Below are 24040 nucleotides of genomic sequence, written 5' to 3' on the forward strand. Positions count from 1 at the left end.
AGTCAATATTAGGGTCAATGAATATTGACTCACTTTTGGGGCCAACTCTCAGGAGTCAAGTCTCAATTAAAATATTGGAGCTTGCTTCAGATCAGCAGTGTGACATCACAGACCCAGATCAGATAAGAATTACCCAACTACATATGTACCCCCACTCTATTGCATTTTCTGTCATGTCAAAAAAAAAAAACACTTGAAGAGATGGGTGGAGTCAGGTTGAATGTTTGACCCCGTCCCTGAGAAAACCTCCTGTTTGGGGCTGAGTTGTAAAGAAATGGTTGAAAAGGAAGCTGTAGTCTATCTCTGCAGTATTTCACTAAAACATGCCACAAGGATTTCATTAGGACCTCAGAAAATTGCATTGGCTCATATAAAAATTAATGCATGTTCGTTGTAACATTTTTTTGTTTAATGTTACAACTAAGATGAACAGTTTCATGCTTATTCCTTGATTTAGATTTAAATAATATTTGTTTCTTGATTCAACTCTCAAATATTCCCATTCATCATTATTAACCTTTATGTTATCCTAAACTTTCTCTTTTCTTTTTTTTCTTACATCTTCTTTTGGAAAATCTCTAAATATTGGTTGCATTAGTTTCTGTTCAGTTTATTTACATAGTTTGATGGTTTATGACTTTTATGCAGCACTGGTGGTGATGTTCATGTCAGAGTGTCATACTGATTCAACTCAACCTCTCCCTCACCGTCCTTTGTATTTGCTGTGGGACTGACCTCCTCCTCCTCCTCCTCCTCCTCCTCCTCCTCCTCCTCCTCCTCCTCCTCCTCCTCCTCTTCCTCCTCCTCCTCCCCCTCCTCTTCTTCCCCCCCTCCCTTCTTCTCTCCTGTGCCTCAAAATCTGGATCCATGGTGCTGAAGCCTCTTTCCTCCGTTTTTCCTTCAGGATGGGATTCTTCAGCCACCTGCGCTCTGTCAAAAACGGGCTTATCCTCTTCTCAGCTCCATGTCTTCTTCTCCCACTGCCTTTGGTGATCGGGACATCGGTATGTAGCCAAATGATCCGCATGACACGACAGATTAACTAGTGAAACTTGGGCTCACAAATTAAAGTTCAGAAAAAGACTTAGCTGATGTCTCTCCAGTCGGATCATTAGTTGTTATGCGGGTGTTAGGCAGCATGCGCTCCTCTCATCATTTATTTAAGTCTACTTTTAATAAAGGTCTTATTAGACAAACTTATCTGCTACCTTGCATGCATTTTTCCTACTTCAGGAAAATTTCACTCCTCCGTAGATATTTTTACATCAAAATTGTTGCACTGAACTAATGAATCCGTTTTGCACCTGCACCCTCTCATGATCGCGCATCGCATTTGGAGCCAAACGAATGGAGTTGCCCGGAGCTGGTGCGCCCCTAAACCCTGTTATTTTAACCCTTTGATGGCTGACATGTCCAGCGTGGGAACACAGAATCAAAGGGCTCTGTCCACAATATTAACTCCACATGTGACATGTAGCCTTGCTCGCCTGTTATGATAGACACCGACTACAATGCAAAGCTGCCAAGGACAGAAAGACTGGGGGCTTTTTTTTAACATGTACAGAAGCATCAGTCTACAAGTAAAAATGTCACTCTCTGTTATGCAAATGTAACACAAATAATAAATATGTCAAATAACAGGCCTCAAACAATTGACATTTTCTGGAGCTTGGAAGCATGCCGGGGCCAAATGCACAAGTGGGGTGACCTGATAAAATCTAAAACACTGATCTTAAACCTTTGAACAATCGTAAAATCCAATTATGACAGTTACGGATATCATCTGTTGGTTTGGAGGATTTGTTTTGTATTTATTGTGTTGTTTGAATGTATAAACATTGTTTTCTGTTTATTTTCTTAAACAGGAGGCAGAATGTGCCTATGTGATAATCCTGATGGCGGTGTACTGGTGCTCAGAAGTACTGCCACTTGCTGTTACAGCACTTCTCCCAGCTCTCCTGTTCCCTTTGTTTGGCATCATGCAGTCTAAAGATGTAAGTAACACCACACTGGAGTGTTCAGTTTTTGTTATTTCAGTGAGAAAGCATTCCTGCAACATCTTCTCTGTGTGCCCCTGCTGTCTCAGGTATGCATGCAGTACCTGAAGGACACCAACATGTTGTTCGTGGGAGGACTGATGGTCGCCGTGGCTGTGGAGCACTGGAATCTGCACAAGCGCATTGCTTTGAGGGTGCTGCTTTTAGTTGGCGTGCGTCCTGCGCTGTGAGTGGCTGCGTTGCACACCTCCTCCTCAGGATATCTTATCAGCCATGACATTTAAATCAACAATATACTGTAGATAGGGGCGCTATGTTCAAGGTTTTCATTGTATCGTAAACATTTATTGTTCTCTCTTTTCCACTGATGGTTATAAAACTCTCATGGTCTGCTCTTGCTGTTTGATATGTATACATATATATATATATATATATATATATATATATATATATATATATATATATATATATATATATATATATATATATATATATATATATATATATATATATATATATATATATATATATATATATATATATATATATATGTGACATTTATTCTGTTCCTGACAGATTGATGCTGGGTTTTATGGGTGTTACCGCGTTCTTGTCCATGTGGATCAGCAACACGGCTACCACAGCCATGATGGTCCCTATTGTCCAAGCGGTGCTGGAGCAGCTCAACACTGAGATGGATGCTCCTCAGATACTCAGCTCAGAAGAGCAGGCTCAGACAGTAGAGACTGATGTTAAAACACCCACTCAGACAGAGAAACAGAATGAGGGACAAGGTGAGTCTTGTTTACATTCAAATAAAAGTGAATGTATCATCATAGCATCATACACTTTTCTACTTGTACATTTTCCACTCTTTGTTTACAGGTCCCGTGGTGGTGACTTTCTTGGATGCCTCAGCAGAGCTTGCCCGGCACAAGGAGGCAGCAGAAAGGCGGAGAATGTGTAAAGGGATGACCCTGTGTGTTTGTTACGCTGCCAGCATTGGAGGCACCGCCACGCTGACAGGAACCGGTCCCAATCTGGTGCTGACTGGCCAGATGAACCAGTGAGTGAAGTGTATTGTTTTTAACTAAAAGAGTTTAGTTTAGTTTAGTTTATTGTTTTGCACAGTTTTTAAAAAATATACAGGACATATCAATGATAAACACTATAGGTGCAGGAAGAGGCAAAAAACCCAATCCACCGAAGATATTAAAATTTCATGTCAAGATTAACATACAAAAAAACAGAAAGTAAAACTACACAAAAGTGATGACAAACTAATAATGCAATATATAAATAATAAAGAATAAAGACAAAAAATAAGTGTGTGTGAGTGTGCATGGGATATTGTTTTTACAACTTATATTATATTGACTCCTGAGCAAATAAGACTGTACATGTCACTATGAGTGAAACACAAAAAAAAACAAAAAAACAAAAAGAACCTGGATACATAAACAACAATACATAGGGAAAACAGTTACAAAACAGCAGTCAAGTGGTCCTTCAAACGTCTTTTGTAATATTTCAGAGAGGACGAGCTTTTTGCCAAGTGGGAAAAATCATTCCACAATTTAGTCCCTAAATCTCACTGAAAATTGACCTCTGCAAGTGAGAAATTTAGGAGGATGAAGATCTGAGGATTGTCGAGTTGAATAAGAATGAATCTCTGAGTTTAATTTAAAGTAAGTCTTGAACTGTCCAGGAATATTACCTTCACTTGAATTTAGCTTATAAATAAAAACGCATATCTGAAAAATATTGATATCATAAATAGTAAGAATCTGGAGTTTTTGAAATAAAGGAGTAGATGAAGCGAGTGACTCTGATCGAGTTGCAATCCTAACAAAACGTTTCTGTAGGACCAGAATTTTGTGAAGATTTGTAGGAAAAGTATTTGCCCAAACTATATTACAATATGAGAGATAAGGATAAATTAAGTTCCCTGTTTTGTCTCGTTTATTTAACTAACACATTTTATTGTTGTTTATGCTAGACTGTTTCCCGAAAATGATGACGTGGTTAACTTTGCCTCCTGGTTCGGCTTTGCCTTCCCAAACATGATCCTAATGCTCGTGCTGGCTTGGCTTTGGCTGCAGTTCGTCTTCATGGGATTCAAGTGAGTCTGCTGATGGCTAAAGCCTAATTATAGTGGCGGTGCCTTGAATCAACATCAAGAACTTTTCACCGCATCAACAGTGCGATGGAGTGCTGAGATGACACGGAGGTCTTTGTTGCTGTGTGATCTCTTTAGCTTTAAGAAGACGTGGGGCTGTGGGGCTGTGAAGACGGAGAAAGACATCGCTGCTTATAACGTGATCCGGGAGCAGTACCGTCTGCTGGGGCCCATGTCCTTCGGAGAGATCAGCGTCCTGGGTCTCTTCTGTTTGCTGGTGGTCTTGTGGTTCACAAGGGATCCAGGTTTTGTCAGTGGCTGGGCAACACATATCTTCAACTCCAAAGCAGAGTTTGTACTCTCAACTTTTCTTTTATTTGTGATTCTGCTCAAAAATGTAATTAATACGTTAATATAGATTATAAAAGCAGCATTCCTTCCTCCTCCCACCTCTCAGGTATGTGACGGATGCCACAGTGGCAGTATTTGTGGCCGTCCTTCTCTTTGTTCTGCCCTCTGAACCTCCACGTTTATTTTCACGGAGGACGCGCAGTTTCGACGCAGGTGAGTTTTTTTAGTTTGTTTTTTTCTTTTCTGAAAAGACACGGGATGCATGAGCCTTGATTGGAGAGGAGTGTACTGGAGAAGGATTTAAATCCTGTGTTCTGTTTTCTGGATCCGTAGTAGCTCGGCAGTCTACTGGCTCGACACCAACTCTACTCACCTGGAAAGTTGCCCAGAAAAAGTTACCATGGGGCATTGTGCTTCTGCTCGGAGGAGGTTTTGCTCTGGCTAAGGGAAGTGAGGTAAGCGGCTAAGACTATAGTTACATTAGACCCAACAAGACAATCATATATTATATATATTACTCCAATTTAGGTTAAATAAAGTTACACTATTCTGCGTTACATCAACTTTTGTTCCATGACATTATAACACATATGTATCGTTACATTGTGTTATCTTACACTATAGCTTGTTATGTCGCTTTATGTTGTTTTCAGGTATCAGGACTTTCAAAATGGATGGGAGATCAGATGACGCCCCTACAACACATCCCTCCCTGGGCAATAGCTATCATCTTATGCCTGCTCATTGCTACCTTCACTGAGTGCACCAGCAATGTGGCCACTGCAACTCTCTTCCTACCTGTCTTAGCCTCAATGGTAAGCGCTCACCTAGGTAACGTTTGTCAAACTGAAGGAGACAGAGAATCCCACTTGTAAAAAAAATGGCTCAGTATGGGCACCTGCCTCTTGGAAGGATTTTATATCCAGTCATTTTCCCATTTAGAGTCCAGCATTGACACTACTGCCAGTAAGAGCTGGCCTATTTTCCCATGTCTGGCCATCCATCTAGTTGTTCATTCAGGCCAGACATGTTTGGTCCTAGACTCAGGGCTCCTCCTCCCATTAACAACCTGCCAAATATACCAATTCAACTCAGTGCCCCTTGCTGCTGCCCACCCCTCTGCTCATGAAGAATAGCATTAGTGCCCACTTGTTGAGCACTGCATCGAGTGCCAAAGACGGTTTTCAAAAGACGGTCCCCAGTAGCAGCTTAAGTGACATTGATATGTATGAAGGGTAAAGTCAAATGGATGCGTATGAATGAATATGCTTGTTTGAAAGTGGTGACAGAATGATTACACAGAAACAAGTGATCATTTGAGTAAAGTTTATGAATGACAATTTGGGACTACAATAACTCTTGGCATTGTGTTTCATCCTGGTTTCAACAAAAACCACCAATAAACATTTATCTTCATCATGATCATCATACTTAGCTTACAGCCTACCCCTTAAAAGTAGCCTAAATATAAAGTTTATATTTTTTTTTTGTTTCACTCTTTGTTTATTTTGAGAACCAGAAATTACTGTGCACTTGTTGGAGTGTCTCAGCTGGAGTGCCTCCGCTGGAGTGCCTCAGGATATGTAATTCAGAAGCAAATTCCACACAATAATGTTCTCTGCATTGTAGTAGTCTGCCATTATCGCTACGCATGTAGTGCTTTTCTATTTTAGAAATCATGACTCAGCACCAGACCCACATGAATTACATCTTAATTACACACAACTAATGAGAGTTTTCACTTTGCACAGAATTGCAGACTATTTTACTCTGAGTTATGGGTCAGTGATTAAAGTTAGAGGAAAAAATCACCAGATGAACGAGTGGATTTTTCATGATCAAGACACTGATCATCCCTGTTTGAGACCGTTCTAACTTCCTGTGTGATTATTGCAGTCTCAGTCCATTGGAATGAATCCCCTGTACGTCATGGTGCCTTGCACGCTGAGTGCCTCGTTCGCCTTCATGCTCCCTGTTGCTACACCTCCGAACGCTATCGTCTTCTCCTACGGCTACCTGAAGGTTGTTGACATGGTGAGTAAGGCAGCAGTTTGAAGGAGTTCATGTGCCAATCCGATGATGAGCATTGAGTGCTGTGGCTTTACAATACTGGTTGCAATAAAAACAGAAGAAAAAGAAGTGCTCAAAGGTGTTAATTGTTATTTGACTTTTTTTTTTAAATAATTTTGCCCTTGAGTGGGTTTCACATTAAATGTCTAAAATCAAATAATGTGATTAGCCACTGTCTGGTAGAGTCCTTTAAATGTGATAATTTTAGGCTACCAACAACAACAATAATAATAGTAATAATCATTATATAATGGTATAATAATAGTAAGAAAATAAGAAAGGTATCGGCAGCTTTATCAGCACCTGGGATGGTCAGGGTTCACGTAGTAAAAGCCGGTCGTTGTTGAATCCCTGGAAGCAATAAAAGATGTTATTACTGGCTCCACTATGTTAATGTGTGAATGTGTGCAGGAATTATTGAATAAGAAACACTGATAAGAACTTTGTGGGGATTAACTTCTTTTGACCTTAGATGTAAATATAGCAGTCAATGATGGCTGCTCACATACACTGACACCACTTGTAGTGCTTCATTTACTTGTGATTACAAAACTGATAGAATGCAGATTACTCTTTTTTTATGTGCCTTTCTTCAAACAGTTTCTACGAAGGACTTCCGACATGGTTTTACGTAACAAACCAGCTGCCGTGTCAGGTTATGTGGCATTTGCTAAAGTTGTAAACACTAATAGATCCCTAAGTAAACAGTTTCACGCAGGCGCCGGTAACCTACTGTAGTATTGTATTCCACAATGAGGAAATCATTGTTCCACTTAAATCTGAGGTTCCCTGACATAAACCTTTCCAGCTAGACCAGGGGTCGGCAACCCGCGGGTCTAGAGCCGCATGCGGCTCTTTAGCGCCGCCCTATTGGCTCCTGGAGTTTTTTCAAAAATGTTTGACCTTTTTTTTTCCTTTTTTCTTCTGTTTTTTCTTTTTCTTCTCCTTTCTTCTTTTTTTCTTATTTTTTTCCTTTTTTCTTCCTTATTCCTTTCCTTTTTAATCTCGACATTTCAACTTTTTTCTCGAAATTTTGGCTTTTTTCGCGACATTTCGACTTTTTTCTCGACATTTCGACTTTGTTCTCGAAATTTTGACTTTTTTCTCTACATTTTTCACAAAATTTTGACTATTTCCTCGACATTTCGACTTTTTTCTCGACATTTCAACTTTTTTCTCAACATTTCGACTTCTTTCTCGAAATTGTACTTCATTATTAATCCTGACATTTCGACTTTTCTCGAAATTTTGACTTTTTTCTCGACATTTCGACTATTATCTCGACATTTCGACTTTTTTCTCAAGATTGTACTTCAATATTAATCTTGACATTTCGACTTTTTTCTCAAAATGCATAATAAAAAAAAAAAATCTTCCCCCAGTTATAACTAATATAGATACATGCAGCATGTGCTGCCTTCATTCTAAGGCTGATACAAGACTTTTCTTTTTTTGCGGCTCCAGACATATTTGTTTTTTGTGTTTTTTGTCCAATACGGCTCTTTCAACATTTTTGGTTGCCATCCCCTGAGCTAGACTGAGAACAGAACAGAAAGTTTAATCGCTACCAATATAAACAGAAGTTTATTGCCCTTCCTTACTTTCTTTTACTCACTTTTATTCATGCGGGTCCATTTGTCCGGATCATGGGGGCAGCAGCCTAAGTAGAGGCCAAAAAATACCCCCCTCTCCACCCAGCTCCTTCAGCTCTACCAAGAGGATTGATCAAGGGCTATTCAGGGCAGTGGAGGGATGCAATCTCTCAAGCGTGTCCTGCCTGTACCTCGGGGTGGCTTTTAGGAGGGCAGATGGCTGAACTACCTCAGCTGGCTCTCTCAGTTGTAGAGGAGCTCACGCTGAATCTGTCCCGAATCACTGAACTTCCCACCTTTTCTCTAAATGAGTCCAGCCACCCTGTGGAGGAAACTCACTTCAGCCACTTATATCTACTTTCTTTCAGTCACTATTCGTTGTGCAGGACAGCAGGTAAGTGTAGAAATGTACCGGTAAACAGAGAATCTTGATGACGGCTCTCTTCTCCTTGAATTGCCACCTTATCCTAGTAGAGCGGTTTGTATGCCTGAATGATCTGGGTGAGGCTGAGAGCAGTTAAAGTACAGATTAGCACAAATTCCCTTCGTTCATGATGCATCTCCAGTGATGAAATGTATCATTTTGATTTTCATCCAAACACACTTACACATCTTTAAAGACATCACATATCTAAACATGAAAATATATGGCAGTTATTGCCATATATTGCCAGCTGCAGCCAGGATTTATGAAGAGCAGCACCCAGCAAGTCAGATTGAGTTTGTTTAAACCCCAAAGAAAGCATGAAAACAGCAGAACTAGGCAGAACTCATTAAGTAGTTTGTATGTGTCAGACAGATTTGACAGCATTATCTCATGATACATAAAAAAATTATGAGTGCTATTTAAAGGGAAATTATGCCATCAGTTCCAACCACAATCCCTCAATAAAGTCATCAGAGCAGACATTGTCAATGACTTTAAGATTATGAATTAGTGCTTTAAAATCCCCTCACTGTGTTCTCCTCCACCAGGCTAAAACAGGACTGGTCATGAACATCATCGGCATCCTCTGCATCACGCTGTCCATTAACAGCTGGGGCAAGGCCATGTTTCACCTGGACACGTTCCCTGCATGGGCCAACGCCACCGGAGTCTGAGCTTGGTTCTGAGAGAAGACCCGATCTATTAACCCTTCACATGTCAGCCAAAGACTGATGGTTAGAGCGACAGCACAGGACCAAACAGTGAAAGGCATGTGTCTGAATGCTACCTATGTTTTCATTGAAAACCAGGTCCCTCTATTGAGAAAAGGTTCTGAGTATGAGTAATAATATTGAGAATAAGGGGGGATAAATAACAGTTTTGTTGGGGTTTGGTTTGCTTTTTATGTGTCATAATGAAGTCACACTGCAAAGAAAACCCCTTATATCCAAAATGGTTTGATATAAATATGCTGTCAATACAAATACCTTTACATACAGAGGATCTGTTGGGATCCTTAGCAGATAACTCCAGCAACACCACAGAAACTATTTCTTTTATCAAAAACTTTCAAAAGTAACTCTGTTAGTATACATGTTTAGCTTATGTTGTATATCACAAGAACATAAACATTTGGGGCTGCTTGTACTTATGGGCTTGCATTTTATGTCACTTCTGTTTAACTGCACTTCATTTCCAAGGAGCTTGTTTTTTTGACAGAAAACATTGGACTGCTGCATTTGTTGCTTGCTTTTTACACTGAAAGCATGTCATACCTTTACTGCAATTTTTAATATTGATACCGTATATAAAAGAGTAAGACTGAGACCCACTGTGATCAGACATGATATTGAGGCCCAGCTTCTGTGTGAACATATCAGCAATAATTAAATAACACTGTGACAAGGACAAATCAGCTGAACAAAATACTTTTACAGCTGATATGCTTTTTTCCTTCCACTTTCCAGATTTTAGTTCATATAAAACAGATCTAAACAACATGTTTATTTCTCCACTGAAAACTTTGATCTCTTACCTAAACAGGGTTTGGCAACAAAGGCCAATGATCAAGTTTGCAATTTTGTGATCATGAGATGAAGGGCTAATGTGTGGGTATACAAGACCGGCCCTCTAGTCAGCATGTACTTTTACGCTGGCATCAGTCGGACTTTGAAACGTGTCATCACAACAAAATCCAGACTACTATAAACTCTATATACTATAAACTCATTGTCAGCATTTCAGTGTTTACAGTTTTGGAAGGGGTTGGGTTTTATTTCAATCATAGGTTCTTTATAGATGACAGTCATGGTGTATTTAATAATCCTTGTGTACGTATAGTGTACAGTTTCTTTTGCACATGTATAATGAAATAAAAAAATAAATGGAAAAACACAACTATTACAGTTTCCACAATTCTTTCTTATCGAACTGAGGTTTAATGACAGAGGACACATGTACCTGCGTTATAACAACAAGGCAAGCTATGGTCGGTTGTTCAAGTCATGCACATCGTTAAAAAACAACTGGCTGAGAATAAATCCTCTGATTTTACAGTTACATGTTACTGGACTTTATAGGGAGCTGTGCACACAAAACATAGAGGAGGCTTAAACGAAGTAGGTGTAAAGACGACCCAGCTTTAACTGTAAATGCAGCCTATTCATCCCTCACTGTCATCCAAAACAAAGTGACCTCACTTTCATCATATCCTGCTCTTTCTCAGCTGCGTGTGACTATTGCCTGTGTTTTAAGGGGGGATGCACATCTCTGCTATGACATGCTAACTGACCACTTGTCTTGCACACAAATCAGACATGATCCAGTAAACACAGAGTAGAAAGCCACAGTAATCCCGGACTGCAACGCCACACCTAATGCATTTACAAGAGCTCTGTGTCATTGTCCTCACACAAGACGCTGCATGCGTTAAAGGTCAAGAGCGCAGCCCGACGCTCCAGCGTCAACCTGCGTCATAAACATTATGAGCTCAAAGGCAATATTTCACATGTCTGCGTTTTAAAGACCTCAGGTAACTTTATTGCAGCCTACAAGCAGCCAAATGATGATCTGTCGCAAAAGAAGGGATTTATGCTTTGACGACATGACGAGAGAAGATTATCAAAGGCGAGTGTAATCAGAGCTTTTCTGCACTGAAGAGTGACTGGCTGCTTCAAGCAAGCCTTCAGGTTGTGTCATAAATGATGGATTAAATGTTTGCTGACTGTTTTATACTGCTGTTTATTATCTGAAGAAGAAAACAATCTGTGTACTCGTCAGAATGTTTTACTCACGGGCAGCTTAGATACAGCACACTTGGTAATGTCTTTCATTACTGCCAGTGCCTAACAGTAGTGTGAGACATTTTTAAGATAATGAAATGAAACGGTTAAAAACTGAATATGCACTGATCACCACGGCGGGATGCACAGGCATTTGAAAGACAGCACATCACAAAAAAAGCAGCAACTTATTTTCACACAAAAACCAGTTAGTTACATACAATTATGTATAGCCTATACATGGATAATTTTATGAACGGGTCCGAATATGGTGCTGTCTTCAGCTACCTACTCAGGTCATGCCTCTTCACTGCTGGTATCGCAGCAGTGACAGGCATTTGTCACCTGTTCGCTCGCACATCTGCGTTGGCAGCATCACCAGCTCTGCTGTCCTTTGACTTGGAATGGGATGAGGCTGTCAAGGATGGTGAAACTATAATCTTGAGCCGGCTGCATAGCGGTGGCAGTGCTGCTTCCGTAGGAACTTGAAGAAAGTTCAGCTTCTTGTTGTTGGCACCAGTTTCAGCCACTTAAATTGCAGCTGCACAGCTTATGCAACCCTGGGAAAAGTGGATGGTTTTGAAGCACGCGGCTTGCTTGTTTAACCAGTGCCAAGAAATGTACGATGTTGTCTATGTTGTCACATTACAGCAATGGTGGCAAGATGAATAACATACAACATAAACCCTATTAGACAACAATTTACTTATGTGGTAGAAACCAGAAAAAAACCCATAGTGGTTTAGTTTGAATGTGGACAGCATGTCAGCAAAGGTACCACGGAGAAAGAAATGGAAGGAACACATCAAAGTTCTGGCCTTGGACAATTAAAATGTTAGATGGTTGTTGGTTAACGAGCAGTTGGGTGCATAGAGCATTTTAGATGACTATGATCTTGGACCAAAGTGGGTAGAACACTTATGTAATTATAGTGTAATTCTCTCCCTTTGCTGCCTCTCTACCACCCACTCATTATCCAATTGAAATATGCCTTCATGTATCTTAGCCTGCATTATTGGCTATATATACATGTAAGGCTTCAGAAATTCGGACAAACTGGCCTTTTCACTTCGCTGGGATTTCACGAAGCTGACATTAAGTAAACCAAGGAACACATTACTGTTAACTTGCCATGAACACGGCCCTCTGGCTGCAGAGTAAGCAGGCAGCCAGCTTAATGAATGACTTACACACAATTACATACAAGCTTTGTGGGGTTGACTGTGTCTTCCAAGCACAGAAAAAGTAAAAAAGAAGAAAAAGAAATACACAAAGAAAGCACTTTTTTTCTGTTTCATGCACCTGTTGTAGTTTGTCAGTGGGAAGGCTTTTTTAAAACCACACTGGCCTTTCACCTCTTATGTATCAGTTACACATGAATACAATACACCATTTGTGTGATACAATCGATCCTACCTAGTGAATAAAGACTTGTGTGTTGACATGGTTTCAGTCCACAACTGGGTATCCAATTAAGCTGTGGGTAGGAGTAAGGGCCGAAGCTGAAGGATCCTGAAGAAGACAGAGAGGCTTTCTTTGCTCTCTTTGGACCAAAGCACTTTCCTGCACCGATGGTACTATTATAATAATTTCCTTACTGGAATTATACTGTATGTAAACCATTACACTTTTACAATCTGAAAAGGTCACAAAGAATGTTTTACCAGTTATAGAAAAAAAATGATAAAAATTAAAGGAGTTCTGAAGAAGAGTTATTTTATTTTTTCATTTTTACTTTTAATGTCAGCATATTAATACTGGAATAATTTTGTGCATGCTCAAAGAAAGACTCTTAGTTGAGTTTGATCTTTTGTGTTATTTTCAAACTGTAACTCGTCTCGTTTTCAAGACAAATTACTTGTATTCTTTGTCTTGAGTAAATGAGAATGTGATTGATTCATCACAGGGATCTGGAATAACATGGCCCTGATTTTTATCCACGTTGGACTCACTCAGTTGATCAGCTCCTGCCTTTCAACAACAACAAATACTTAATCGCATACCACAAAATTTGGTCCAATCAGTTCTCTTCTCAAGATGAATTTTAATAACTTTGCTGATTCGTTACCTTTTCCAGTAGAACCTTCTAGTCAAATAATGCCATTCTTCCAAACATTATATTAAAAAAATATTAACAACGGTGGAATCTAATTAGGGCAGCACGGTGGCTTGGTGGTTAGCACTGTTGCCTCACAGCGAGAAGGTCCCCGGTTCGACTCCCTGGCCCGGCATTGGCATGTTCTCCCCGTGCTTGCGTGGGTTGCCTCCGGGTACTCCGGCTTCCTCCCACAGTCCAAAAACATGCGTAGTAGCAGTGGCATGCTGGTGATATAAAATTTTGGGGGGGCGAGTGGGGATTACAACACAACTATAAACTCTACTTGAACATACCGTTCAGTGCCAACACTTTGAAAAAGCAAGCAGGGAAAGCAATAAAGAGCATCGCTAACTTCACATCCAGCTAGCCAACTGTGTTTGGCATAGCACAGGCGGGGAAAAGCTCCGGGTGTAACTCCGTCCACGGTCACTTGCCTGCTGCTGGATTTTTAGGTCTGGTTGGTCCGGTCCAAGCTCCTTAATCAGCTTCTTTTCCTCCGGCGAACGCCTCGTGAAATTATTATTTTGTAATGAAACAACCAAATTTAGTTTTTCTGCTGCCATTGCCTCCTGTCTTGTCGTTGTGACTCCGTTTGTATGCGAGTGACAGATGCAGTCGCACGTCTACACTGTCAGGGGTGTGACTTTGATTCAAAGCTCATGAATCAATCAGATTGGATGAAGAATGACAGAACACACGCTGATTGGCCACGGGCGCAGAGAGCTGCGTCCGGAGGAGAATCTTTAAGTTACCAATTAGAGACCAGCATGAAGTCACACCTCGCCATTGAAACCTATGTATTTTGGTCTGCACAAAAAACAACTCTGAATAAACCCAGTATGGGATGGGAAGGCTTGAAAAATTAAAAGTAGGACACATTTTATGAGTGCACAGATGTGATAATTACTTTTTATTACGTTATTTATTTGTACTGTGTCTATATTTTTTCCTGTAACTTTAATGGGGGCGGCGCCCTAGCGCCCCCTATTAACAAGCCGGCACTGCGTAGTAGGTTAATTGGTGATTCTAAATTGCCCATAAGTGTGAGTGTGTCTGGTTGTTTGTATGTATATTAAAGCTGGGACTTTAGCGCGTTAATTTCAATTAATTAATTATAGAAAAAATAGCGCATTTTAATCGCATTCGTTTTTTCCCCTCGGAACGTTTCTCACGGGACGACTTTCACACGGACGGCTCACCAACCAACCAGACCCGAGAGAGAGGCTGCGTCCGAAATCGCATACTTCCACCCTAATGATATTTACTGATATTTACTCAAAAGTATGCCGAACTTAAGTATACTTTTTAGTACTTTTTAGTATGGCATTTTGGACGCACCAAGAGAGTTATGACACTTACGTCGACTCCCATTGTAAGCTCCGCGGCGAGATCAAAGCGTTTTACAACTCTCTCTCAAGGGTTCTGCAACCAACGTGCATTACTGTTACAGCGAAGTGCGGCCATCGTCATAACACAAGCTAAATTGTTTCCACACACGTTAAAGATGAATGAAGTCGCAGACGAAAAGGGTCTCGTTGGTCCCGTGGATGGGAAATTTTGTTTTAAAAAACGGGTGGATGGAAGTGTGCTCTGTTTTCTAATGTGTTTCCATGTTCTAGAATGTACTTGAAACAGTTGAAAGTATTTTGTTATATTTAAATGTTGTTTACAGAAGGCCCTTGACTATAGGCTATCTGTCTCATTCAATGTGCACACTGCATATATTTAATTTACTGCATTACTTTATAGCAAATTGCACTGATTTGTTCTTGGTGAAGCACCACCTTTATAAAAATAAACTGTTTCATAAATTGAACATATGTTTTCACTAGTCAATCATTCACTCGTATACAAAAATCCATTTGAAACAAACAAAAAAAGGAAATCTCATTGTTCTCAGGTCTAAAATTGATATGCGATCAAATTGCGATTAAATAATTACAAAGCCTGTAATTAATTCGATTAATTTTTTTAATCGAGTCCCAGCCCTAATGTAGGCTATATGTGGCCCTGTGATGGACTGGCGACCTGTCCAGGGTGTACCGGTACCTCTGCCTCTCGCCTGAAAATGAGCTGGGATAGGCTCCAGCAGACCCCCATGACCCTGCAAAGGATACAGCGGGTATAGATAATGGATGGATGGAACTTAATTATTTATGTGCAAAAATTGATGATACATTTACAGGTATAAGTCTTTTTTTCCATGCCACTCCAGCTTCTACTTCTGCACATCTTACAAGCATTTTGATAAGTATTTCTAACCAAATTTTAGTTAAGATTAAAATGGAAAAAGTGCGCACCTGGAGCCGACTTTAGCTATAGCTTTATTCGGGATTTGAGCATATGAACTCTAACAAAGACATTCAGAAAGGACTTAAACTGTAATCCCGTGGCCTTCATTATTTCAGTTGGGTTTTTGCTTTAGTTTGAGTTTGAGTTTGAGTTTATTCACAATACCATAATAATAATAATAATAATAATTATAATAATACAATTGAATTAAACGGGTAGAGTGAATGGGTCCCCCAAGGAAGCTAGGAAAGCTTATAGGTGGGGGCCCATAGTTCGTATAAGGGTGAGGGTACAGTCAATGGAATAAGCAGTTACCATCCGTAAAGAGATGGTGATGGATAAATGCATACAAAGTACACAAAAAAAAACAAAACAAAAAAAAAACACTTAACATACATATTTAACATTACATACACATACAATCATACACATATGATCATATCATTATATATAGGTTAGTAAAAGATTATTTTTTAGTTGTCTTTTAAACTTGGAGATAGAACGCAACACCTTGAGGCCATCATCAATCCCATTCCAAATCTGCGGCCCCTTGCAAACAACACTCATACTGGCGCGCACATGTCGGCAACATTTCCCTAATGTGAGTGGTTTGATTCTTGTTTGGTATGTGTGCTGAGGACTGGAGATTGGCACAAGACTACTAAGTCTAGGGTTGAGCATGTTGACAATTTGAAACATAAGACAAGCATTATGATAATTGTTTAACTCAGCCAGTCTTAGTAACTCAAAACGGTGAAATAGAGGGCGGGTGGGGGAATTTATCTCTGACCAAGACAGGGCCCATATGACTTTCTTTTGCAAAGATACTAATTTTTTAAGATGGCTTGTGAAGGTGTTGCACCATATCACATTGCAGTAGTTGAGATGAGGTTCAAAGAGAGTTTTGTACAAAGTAAGAAGGGCAGACAGAGGAAGGAAGTGTCTGATCTTGTAGAACAAGCCAACATACTTGGACAGTTTGTTTACAAGATGGTCAATATGACATTTGAAATTGAGAGAATCATCAATATGGACCCCCATCATTGAATATAATCCCAGATTTGTTAGTGTTTTAGTTAACACTAAACACTAGCTTTAACATGGATTATGGTTGTGTTTGTATAAGACATGCTTGAAGCATTGCATAGTATTATTCTAGGACAGAGGACTTTATGAAGTGAATCTGAATGAGAAATACTATCTGTGGTGCTCCTGTTGTCCTTCATGACTTTTGGAAAAATAGTCATAAAGCGTGTGCTCTTAAAGAATAAAAATAATTTCAGCATACCTGTGTTTCAGAGTCACCTAATATTTGCTGGTGATCCGTGCATGGATGTGGTGGAGCCACCTCCTGCTAGATGCCTTTACCTACTGTAACAACATTCCTATTTTAGACACTTGCTTTGTTTGCACCACAGGGTACTACCAAATTCTCTTTGCACTTACAAAAAGGGCATTTTTTCGGTGTAATAAGATGTTAAGACACTGCAACCCTGCTATTGTCTCCCTCTCTCTGAAGCTTTCAGTAAACTGCTTTATTGACACTGCCAGGTCAACCAAGCCCCACATTTACATTTGGGCTTCGGGAATTCAAAGTCGCCCATTTCATTTTCTTCCTTGTTTGTCCAAACAAATCACAGACATAGTTGGTTACCAAATACAATTACTGGGGCTGATGATGCCGCTCCAACATCATTTGAGGCTCAAGAAACAAACATGTTGCGCACTTTTCCCCTTTTGTAAAAAAAAAAAATGAAATCATTGTGTTTCATGCTCTGGGGGTTTGAATAAATTTGTTAGGGACTGAACATGTGTAACATGTTAACTTTTATATATTTTTAACAGGCTACCAATTGCTAAATTTGTGGTAGTTTTTGTGGTACATGTGCATTTCAGACGCTTATGTTCTGAGTTCAAGCAACAGACATTAAGTGACACTTTGAATTTACTGCTTCATTTGGGAGTGTAGAACTTATGACAAAGTATTTTGGGACATTTCTATTCTAAGTGCGGGGGTGTTTTATTCTTTACTGGACATGCAGAATTAAAATATCATTAGACAGTAAGAACACAGCCACCTCTGCAGGCAGCACCACATCACTGCATTTACAGTTTTCCACCTTTTTTGTTGTTGTTTTTGGATTTTTTTTAAAGGAAGGATATATTTACCTTACCTTAAATATGAGAAAATTATTCTCAAAGCAGATTATTATTTATAATACACTAACATCTCATATTCATTTTTCTAATAATTCCTATCAATACACCGATATCTTGCATTATTTTCTCCACTGATGCTAAATTCAGTGCAGATTCACTATTCTCCAAGACAGCTCATAGTTTAAACTATACTGGAATACTTCTAACTGAGAAGCCTTTAGTTCTGATTTTCCTTATTTCTTAGCTGTGTCAGGTGTTGTGGACTAGGCCCAAATGAAGCAGACCATGGACCATGCTTTTTATTACCACGGAGGTAATAACAAAAAGGCGTGCAAAATACAATGGAAACAAAAAAACAAAAACCCTGATCAAATGCAACACAAAGAAAACCAGGCAGGGAAAAGGACAGACTACGACAATAGTGGACAAATCACAACGGACAATAAAGTCTCACAAAGCGCTTTCAAAATAAAAAAGGAAATAAAGCTAAACATAAAACTGGAGTCCAAGTCTGGAACTTTGAAAAAACTGAACAAGACTCATATAACCCATAATCAAAACCAAGGCTGTGACAATATGACCAATATTTATTATCTCTTACCTCGCAGCATTAGTTATATATAATACAAGAAAATGATGTACAGATAGAGTTCATATTATATTAATTTAAGGACAGTTACCAAAAACGAATCTACATGTATACTGTTTGCTCCCCAATGTAACAGTTAATAATGTAATTAAATAATTATAATTTATCTTTTCCACTGGCATGATTAAGGACTTTTACTAGAAACACTCACATGCCATCTCTCTAGAAAATGATTAATGATTATGTACCAATTCGAATAATAATCAATTGTTTCAGAAAATAAATAATGATTTATCTTTTTTATTGATTTTTATTTATTTTTTGGCACAGATGAAAGCATTGAAAAACTTCGGGACGCATCGTCATCGTGGAGAGAAATGTAGTTAACAAAGAAATGGCTTCCTCTGCTGGTTGTCTGTACTATCAACACACCAGACTGCTGGCTCAAAATGTGTTCCTAATATACTGAGGTGAGAATAGGGGAGACACCCGGGCTGTGACGTCAGGGGTGGAGGCTCCTTAATGACTGATGTGGAGCAGCTGAAAAAGAAACAGAAAAAGGAACAATATTGTGGCTCTTAATATAGATGGTATAATAAGCTCAGATCCTGTTATGATTTCCAATTATACTACATCATTTTACAGTGATTTGTATTTATCAAAACGTAATCAAACTACGTGTGACACATTCATGAATCATATTAAGATGTTTACACCTCTGATATCGGAGACCTTTAAAGGGACATGCAAGGCTGATGTTTCATTGTCAGAAATCCCAGATGCTGTGCGTTCAATGAGATTAGGAAAGTCACCTGGTCGTGACGGATTTAAGGTAGAATTCTATCTTTGTTTTGGGGAATTAATTGGTGATCATCTCTTACTAAGATAAGTAAGCAAAAAAATAGTTTCAACCATGAAACAAGGTCTGATAACTGATTTTCAAAATTAAGACAGAAAGAATAAATAAATTAAAAAAAAACTCTGCTGCTTAAGGCAGACAAAGATCTTTTAAAAATAGAAAATTGGAGACCTGTCTCACTTTTAAATATTGATTAAAAAATGTTAGCATACCAGAGAAAGCGACTGAAAAAGAATTTAGGTGAGATAATGAGTGAACCAAAGTGGATTAGACTGGTGTTGTACAGTATTTAATAGATTATTCAAATTTTATAAACTCCAATACTTTAATGATTTTTCTTGACTTTTATAATGCGTTTGATTCAACTGAACACACCTTCATTTTACAAATACTTCACATTTTAGGTTTTGGAGAGTCATTTATTAAGGTTATTAAAATGTTTTATCATGACATAAATAGCTCAATTATGCTATATCCGCGGATCTCTGGGAGGTTTTCTGATATTGGCGAGGTGTACGACTGGGCTGCCCAATTTTTAACTTTTTGTTTTTGATCATTGCTGAACTCTTATTCTTAAATATTTCTCACAACCTGAATATTCATGGTTTAGTCATTTTTGATAAAGAAGTTAAGATGTCTCAACTGGCAGATGACAGTTGAGTTAATGAGAGCACGTTTTGTTTATCAAAACTTCAATTAACAAATACCTTTTCTAAGATTTGGGAGAATTGACTTGATGGATAAGAAATGTTCAAATTAACATACAAGGAAGGTTCTCTGTAGTTTGAATATGGTGCTACCCAAAGGAAGGTTTCTGCATTTCAAATTAAATAAGGAGGCTTAACTTAAAACATTTGCACAATATATATCCTTGTTATACAAACTATCAATGTTTAAGGATCTGGGTGAAAATTGTACCTTTTGCCAAGTTGAGTTGGAGACTAAATTACACTTATTTTGCAACTGTCCTCTCTCATCTGGGTTTTGGAGGGATATTGTGAAATGTATAATGGACAAATCTAAATGCACTATCCAAATCAGGCATAAAGATGTCATAGTCAAGTTTGAATGTAATGATAGAGTTTTGATATTTGCAATTAATCTAATGCTCCTTTTAGGGAAATATTATATACATAAAGCAAGGACCTCCAAATCTCTCACAAACTTCTGTTTTCTTAATTGACCTCCATTCATATGTAAATACTATAAAGTTAACTGCAAATAAGAAAGCAGAACTCACATTGTTACATCTTCAAAATGTATATCTGATTAATCCTGAATGACAAGATTCACAATGTGCCCTCTGAATACTGTATAATTTTTACTTGCCACTTCTTAGTTGGAGAATATTATTGGTACTGATATTAGAAGAATGTCTTTATTGTCATTTGTACAGGTACAACGAAATTGGATGCTATCTTTAAGGTGCATGGTTTAAAAAAAATAGATATATTAAAACAACAACAACTATAAAAATAAATTATCTCTAAAAGGACACAAACAGGAAGACATCATACAGGTATTGCACGATTCTATGGCAGGTATTGCACGGTTCGGTCAGTATTGCACATGGAAAAAGTCAGTTTGATTATTTAGCAGTATTGAGTGTAGTTATGGCTCTGGCATAGAAACTGTTCTTGAGTCTGTTTGTGCGTGATTTCAGTCCTGAAACGTCTGCCTGATGGCAACGGTTCAAAAAGTGAGTGTCCGAGGTGAGATGGGTCCTTGATGATTTTCCCGGCTTTCCTTAGACACCGGGTGTTGTACAGCTCCTCCAGGGAGGGGAGAGTGTAGCCGATTATTTTTTGGGCCGTTGTGATGATGACCTTCTGGAGTGCCTTCTAATTTGCCACTGTGCAGCTGGAGAACCACACACATATGCAATAAGTGAGGATGCTCTCTATGGAGCAGCGATAAAATGACACCAGCAGCTGTTGATTTAGATGATGGTTTCTGAGAATTCTCAGAAAGTACAGTCTCTGCTGTGCCTTTTTGATGATGGTGGTGGTGTTGACACTCCAGGTCAGGTTGTCCTCTATTTCCACGCCCAGAAACCGGAAGCTGGAAACCATCTCCACACAGACCCCGTTGATGAACAGAGGCTGAATGACTGTCTTTTCCGTCTGAAGTCTATGATCAGCTCCTTAGTTTTTTCAGTGTTCAGGATCAGGTTGTTCTCTGAACACCACAGTGCCAGCTGCTCCACCTCGTCTCTGTAAGCACTAGCAGACTCATCCCCCCCGGAGATGAGCCCTACCACAGTGGTGTCGTCCGTGAACTTTACAATACTGTTGCTGGAGTGGGCAGGAGCACAGCCATGGGTGTAGAGGGTGTAGAGTAGGGGACTCAGCACACAGCCCTGAGGTGAGCCGGTGTTGAGACTGAGTGCTGAGGAGATGTGGGGGTCTATTCTCACCTTCTGGGAGTGATCAGACAGGAAGTCCTTGACCCAGCTGCAGATGGAGTTTGGTATTCCCAGTTACAGCTTGATCACCAGTCTGTCTGGTAGGATGGTATTAAACGCGGAGCTGAAGTCCACAAACGGTAGCCGAGCATAGCTCCCCTGCTGTTCCAGATGGGACAGAGCAGAGTGGAGAGTTGTGGCTATGGCGTCCTCTGTGGACCTGTTAGTTCTGTAGGCAAACTGATGAAGGTATATCTCCCTGGGCGGGAGATATGAGATGATGTGGGTCCGGATCAGTTTCTCAAAGCACTTTGTGATGACAGGTGTGAGTGCTACAGGACGGTAATCATTCAGACTGCTGATGGAGTTCTTTTTCAGGATGTCTCTTTGTTATATTTGATTTTATGTTTGTGACAAAGATTGAATCAAGCTTTTTTTTTTAAGAAAAAAAAAGACATGGAGCAGCTGTGAAAAGCCGAGGATGAGGAAGTGTAGCCAAGGTAGCTGAGGGTGTGATTGGATCACAGCACACATCAGGCTGCCTGAAGCCCGACCGACATTCCTCTCAAGCCCCCTGTGTGTTTTATGAACTGCTAATTATTAATAAAGATTGTCCTTCTGTTGTATATCGCCCCTGTCTGTGTGTTTATTTAAAGGCTCTGACATTCTTAGCTAATACAATTTATTTTTTTCCCACTTTTTAAAAAAAATGTATATATGTTAACAAGAGCCATTTGTCTATTTATTGTACAGTGAGCAAAAATAACCGAGTCAAATTCCCTGTCGTGTTTGACCTGACTTGGCCAATAAACTTAATTATGATTATGATTAAAAACTCTTAAAAGCTCTTTATATTTCGAAGTAAAACTCACATTACAATATTAACCAGAAAGACAAATGTTTTCAGTTTTATTTCGTGACACATCTAATTTGGACTGCTTTATTTGGGACAGAAGTGTGACAGACTGGTCATAGAAACCAAAAATCCGGTACTGAAAAATTTAACAGCCTAATATATTCATGTATACTCGCTTTGAATGGTGTTACCATTGTTATATACAGTTTCTGCGGGTCTAGTGGTCTCAGAATTTTAGGGAAGTAATCCGATATTAACATCACATTGGCCCACAAAACAGTACATTACAACCAATTTCATTATGTAGACGTTTTCACATCTCTTAGCTGACTTCAAGCATTTTCACTTCTTTTTTTATGGACATAGATCCTGTAACTAATCAGAACCGCATGTGACTACAGCCCAGCCCTCGGATTACTGTAAAGTTTTCGTCAGTTTTCGCCAGTGTGGTTTAGCAGAGAACGCAAAGGTAGAAAGGGGAGGGGATGATTCTGCTGCGTAATCTCCACACCTGTTGCATCTCAGCTGTTGTTTCCCGTGGGTTGGCTTGGCGTTGTGCTCCGTTTCTTTTGTTTGTTTTCATGACCTTTTATTCAAGTAAGTTTGAATTTGGTGACGGGTCTTAATCAAAATGCTACTTATTTTATGGGTTTTGATTAATTGTCGGGATGGTTCCCTGAAGGCATCAATCACTGACAAGTTCCAAACACGCACCCTTGGTAGTGGAACGAGGTATTTGTATTATTTTAAATCTTTGGGATGTTCTGTTTAATTAAATGATGCTGCTTTTGCTATTTTTCTAATATTAATACATTTAGAATTTCAATAGTGGTCATTGTGCGTTCTAATAAATGTATCTTTTACATTTCTGTTCACGGATGGCATCATGGAATGTGATGTATGTATGTGATGTTTAATTGTGGAACGTTTGTTAATTTACATTAATCCCCCCTTTTTCCTTTTTTTTTTCCTGTATCTTCCCGTCAGTTTTCACGGTGTCCGGTATGGTAATAAAATTTGAGCACCCGTACGAATCTCTCCGCCTTTTTATTGGAACCAAGGGTCCACTACAATATATATAGGCTATATATATATATATATATATATATATATATATACACAATCACATGAACACATACTTAGGAGTTTGTTATATATATTTACAGAATATAATTTTTGTCATTGTGTGTACGTTGTCATTTGTAGTAAATTAAACATGAGCATTTAGTCCTTTTTGACATTTACTCGTGAATAAGAGATCTGTGGGTAATATATGTCCGTTTGATAGTAGTGTATAGCGTCCTCTCCACATGCGCGTTCCCGCGACGAGGGGGTGCTTTTCACGGCAGGGGTGCTAAATCCGGCACAACACCGGCACCAATATATCTGGCTGTTACGTAGCCTATACGGTTCTACGAATCGCTATTCCGCCGGCGGATTAAAGTT

At 39.2% G+C, this 24040-nt stretch overlaps 1 protein-coding gene across 1 annotated transcript; it reads left to right on the plus strand.

The window, feature by feature from the left end:
* The first annotated feature begins 858 nt into the window (after positions 1–858).
* On the plus strand, positions 859–10452 carry slc13a5b (solute carrier family 13 member 5b). Its single transcript, XM_061719603.1, has 12 exons — positions 859–1004; positions 1866–1994; positions 2087–2223; positions 2574–2791; positions 2883–3063; positions 3997–4119; positions 4255–4467; positions 4574–4680; positions 4801–4922; positions 5121–5282; positions 6364–6501; positions 9105–10452. Exons 1-12 carry the CDS (start codon positions 906–908, stop codon positions 9228–9230), a joined length of 1755 nt encoding a protein of 584 aa, XP_061575587.1. The 5' UTR covers positions 859–905; the 3' UTR covers positions 9231–10452.
* Positions 10453–24040: the final 13588 nt, after the last annotated feature.

This window comes from Cololabis saira, chromosome 4, assembly GCF_033807715.1.
Source record: "Cololabis saira isolate AMF1-May2022 chromosome 4, fColSai1.1, whole genome shotgun sequence".
NCBI classification, from domain to species: domain Eukaryota; kingdom Metazoa; phylum Chordata; class Actinopteri; order Beloniformes; family Belonidae; genus Cololabis; species Cololabis saira.